Source organism: Fulmarus glacialis, unplaced genomic scaffold (assembly GCF_000690835.1).
Source record: "Fulmarus glacialis isolate BGI_N327 unplaced genomic scaffold, ASM69083v1 scaffold450, whole genome shotgun sequence".
In the NCBI taxonomy this organism is placed as follows: domain Eukaryota; kingdom Metazoa; phylum Chordata; class Aves; order Procellariiformes; family Procellariidae; genus Fulmarus; species Fulmarus glacialis.
Genome location: NW_009185599.1, coordinates 1 through 4,661, shown reverse-complemented (window position 1 = coordinate 4,661; position 4,661 = coordinate 1). Strand labels below are relative to the sequence as shown.

Below are 4,661 nucleotides of genomic sequence, written 5' to 3'. Positions count from 1 at the left end.
GCATGGCTCTGCTGTTAAAGGTGAGAGTGCTCACACTTTCTTTGACATCCAGTGCTCGCCATTGTTGAAAACTAGCTCCCATTTTTACATATTCAGATGTAGATGTAGGTGTTTGGCTTTACTTCACATCATTTGAAAATTGTGGCCTTTATACCTAATTAAGAGTCAAAGCTTGAAAGCTGCAGCCAGTAAAGAATGCTACAGGAATGCTGATCTCCCTGCTCAACATTTGTTTATGTTTGGCAATTGTCATCTGAAAGAAGGGGGGGGAAAAAAAAATCCAAATTTGGAAAAGTATTTCTCAAAATACTTTGCTGGGCAAGGCCAATCGAGCTAGCGAATGCTGTCGTTAGTGGTCTGTAACCCCCAGCAGCTGCAGCTGAACGGATGAAGTCTGAATTTGGAAAAGTGCACTTTTTCATTGTTTGCTCTTTAGCAAGAACAGACACCAGAGTTGCGCACCCCGTGTCTTCTAGAGAGACTCTCTCTTCAGAGGTTTTCATCCAGCCATTTTATATAGCTGTTCCTGGTCTGAACGCCCGCAGAGAAATCAGTAGGCCAAATGGTGAATATCATACAGCCATGGAAGCAGTCATCGAAGTGATCGAGCGTGACTTCCACACCGGCGTTCTCCAAGCGCTTGGCGTACATGACCCCGTCATCTCGCAGGACGTCATTCTCACAGGTCAGGATGTAGGTCTTTGGCTGCAGCCGCAGAGTTTCATTTTCTGCAAGGAGTGGGACTGCTCGTACATCAAGCAGCGCTGGTATCTCCTGGATGATTTCAGCCTTGCCTGTGGTTTGTATCACAGGCTTGTAGTTCTTTTTGAATGATGAAGGCAATAGAGATGTCCAGTTCAGACGTCCTCTGAAAGAGAGAGCTTGGCCAACGTCAAGAGCAGTGTGGTTGTTAATCAGCAGTGAGTGAGCCAAGTCATAATTACCATTGAAATAATCTATCCAATAGTTGATCATGACATAACGAGGAAGAACGGGCATATTCATGTTCTGCTGGTAAGAAGGTGTGTTGAAGTCAAATGCCTGAAGGACTGGATAAATTAAGGCCTGCAGTTTTGGTCTGATGGTCAAATGCTCATCTTTGCTAAGCTGCGGGAAGAATATAGGATAGAATTGGGATTATAAAGAAAATAAACATTACAAGATAAACCTTAAATTCATATAAGCCGCCATTCATTTAACAATTTTTAGGTCGAATTCTGCTCTTCTGCAGGTAATGTCACTCTTTTGTCTGAAATATTAGCAGCCTGATCTTTTTCTTCTCTTGTAAGGATGGCCATTCAGGCAGACCCAGTGTCCTGTCTCGAACAGAAATCAGTGGCAGAAGTTGAAAGGTGTAAGAAGAAAAAAAAAAAAAAATTGTAAGGTGGCATATAGCTAATGCAGTTCCCAGTTTAACAATTTGCAACTGAAGGACTTCCTGAATCAAAGGAGCTATTCTTGCTTTTAACAGTTTTTCATGGATTTTTCTTCCATGAATTTATCTAACTGTTCTTTTGAGCATATGCAAAGTGTTGGCCTCCACAGATTTCTCTAGCAAAGGCTCACCATGTACAGAAGCACCTCTATGTGTTTGACTTGAACCTGCCATCTGCATTTGATTTGAGCCTACCAATTATACATTTGGTGCCCCCTAATCTTTTTCTGGAAGAATCAGCAAACACTTGTTTTTTTTCATCTTCTACACAAGATACACAGTTCCCTATCATATCTCATCTTGTCTGTCTGTTTTGCAGGCTGAAGAATCTTACTGTATTTAACCTCTCCCTGAAACAGTCCTACATCACTGATTTAAAAAGAGTTATGCATCAGGGAAACGAATTAGGAATGCTGCTTCCAAAACATGCTACTATCATGTTTATCAGTCCTTGATATTGAAACTTCTAGTGTAATTGTCCCTTATTCATTTTTTCACCCTAATTCGATATTGCAAGGTTGTCATGATAATTAGTTGCCTGGACATGGTATCCGCTTTCTTATCACCAGTGGTTATGGCAATACGAAAAAGCTAATAATAATATTTCACTCAAATAATAATATTTCACTCAACCATGAAAAACATTATGACTTGCCCCAGGCTGTCTTTAAAATCTTTACTAGATTAAATTCAGATCACATTTAAACTGCAGATACACAAAAGAAATTTCCTTAAAATTGTGAAATGCTACAGGAAGACAATTTAACAGAAGAATTAAGCTTCATTTATTGTATATTTTGTCCTTCATTTGTATTTGAAAGAAATAAAAACATATTTTCAGAGACAAGCATTTAAAAATAGGAAGCTAAATCAATGAATTACGCATGCACCTAGTTACCCCCTTACAAAAATAAAGAATTCACCAGCAAAAGGGGTAAAAAAAGTCATTTAGCTACTTGCTTTTAAAATCTGGCCCATAACAACTCGTAACTGTAGTAAGACATGGCAGGCTATGTGATTCATATTGCGATTGGCTCATTTTTCTTCTGTAACGTGACTAGATACTGGCTTTCTACCATTCTGTCTTTAGGGTTGGCGCATCACCTTGTGATGACACAGCACAAAGAATCTGTCAACCTACATGCATCACCGAATTAGGGACTGTCGTAGTGTAATACATAACAGACACTGGATGTTACCTGCTGACACACAGCAGCTGCCAAATTTCCTCCCGCACTATCGCCAGAAATTGCAATTCGACTTGGATCAACTGAATACTCGGCTAAGACATCAGGCTGCAAAAAATGCTTAGTAGCACGAAGAGCATCGTGGAATTGCTCAGGGAAGCACACCTCTGGTACCAGCCTGTATCTACAAAGAAAAGAGATGAGAGACAATTATTACCATCAATGTACCTCTCTTTCAGGATTAATAAGTGCTATCAGGTATTCCTTAATGGCAAATAACTATTTCATTAGGATAAATATTACGGGAAAAATATGAGGTGTGTAATACTTATGTAAGACTTAATCTTATAATTAATGCTCTAATTCTGAAAGATTAATACGAACCTACTAGATATGAATAATACCAAGATAGTATAAAATTGTACAGCACTTTCCTAGGATTTCCCAATAGAGGATTTCATCATACATTATAAAAATGAATGAATATTTAAAAGACCCTTGGCAAGGGAGTCATTACAATCAGGCTGTTTTTGATCCAAATCCCCAGCTGAGCCAGTACGAGGGAGAGTAAGTCATATACGCCCAACAGATTCCACTGAGCCAAATACCTATGCAGTTCCGTTTCCCAAATTTTTACCTATGCTCAGGAGAGAATGAACCTTGCTATACCTCTGTGCCATGAAATGAACAATAGCCAAGAAGTGAATACCAATTTGCTTCAATGCAACAGATTCAGTAACTCCTCTCCTTTATCGAGGAGTGGAGCAGGAATATACCCATTGCACAGGTGGAGAGACTGAGGCACAGAGAGCAAACAATCTGCCCAGGAACAGTCAGCAGCTGAGTCCCATTCATGAGATTTTCTCAGTTTCTAAATAACAGTGCAGGAGAAGTCTGTTCATATTTACTGAATAATTTGTAATCTAAGAGTTGTTACTAGGCCTTATGGTACAAAGCATGTCTTCTGTTTGTAGCTTTTCAACCAACAAATTTTACATATTCTCAGTAGAGCCAAGCAAAACAAAATCCAGTTTTCTGATTCAAAACATTTTCTTCAGAATCTAAGCTAAAAAAAGTTTCATATGCAGAATAAATTTTAAACTTAGGTTACACGAAAAGTTTCAAACTCCAAATCTGACCTGCTTTCAGAAAGCAATCTATATATTGCATCAACTACAAAGGAATACGAGAGAGTCCTTTGGGAACTCCTCACAGAACTGGGTAACAGACTGTGCATATATCATGAAAGCGAGATGTGCAATTAAACCAATGAGAAAACTAATTAGTCTTCACTAATTGAGTACAAAAGTCTTGACTGAAAGATAGAATGGCTAAGGAGAATGGGTAAACAATAACTCAGAGAAACAGGCAGAATTATACCACCATAAATCAGAAAAGGAATAATAAGGAACTTTTCATTACTGTGATCGCTGCTCATCTGGAATAACCCAACAGCTGCTTTTTTACTTTTCATTGTTTCTACTAATAAACAACAAAGAAGTAAAAAAAAAAGCGACCCTTTAAAGTACTCTATAAGTACTGAATGAGTAACATTGACTCCATATAATTAAGCTGCAATTAGATCACAGAGCTTGGTATGTAATCAACTGCAGGTGGGAAACTTGAGTAGTTATATCAAGTGATTTGGTTTGCAAAAGAAAATATTGAAGTTGACAATAAGGATGGGAAAAGTACCAATCAAGTTGGAGTCATCCAGCTAATGTAGTTAGCTAGTTGAGAGGTATGTTTACTGTGGAATTGTTCAGGGAGTTAAAAAAGCAGCCCTGCTTCTCTGTTGTCTGGCACCCTGGCAGTCCTCTGCTCTTGAGTGGAGTACAAGGCTTAAATGAGGTGACAGGAGCAGTGGGAGATTGAGAAAGCAGCAGAAAGCTGCCAGACTCCACGGGTGTATCCTGGTTACTGAGCGGGGGTAAAATGATTTGATAATTTTTATGTTGCAGACCCTTGCTCAGTATGACTTAGAAACTGTGGTTTATAGACAGACTTTGGGGGGGTTAATATATCTATTTTAATATTAT

At 38.8% G+C, this 4,661-nt stretch overlaps 1 protein-coding gene across 1 annotated transcript; it reads right to left on the bottom strand.

Annotated features, from left to right (window-relative positions):
* Nucleotides 1–489: 489 nt before the first annotated feature.
* NCEH1 (neutral cholesterol ester hydrolase 1) lies at nucleotides 490–2,806 on the bottom strand (the record flags this gene model as incomplete). Its single annotated transcript, XM_009575721.1, has 2 exons — nucleotides 490–1,107; nucleotides 2,635–2,806. Coding segments are annotated over 2 exons (790 nt in total), but the record flags the coding sequence as incomplete, so codon positions are not given.
* Between the last annotated feature and the right edge of the window lie 1,855 nt (nucleotides 2,807–4,661).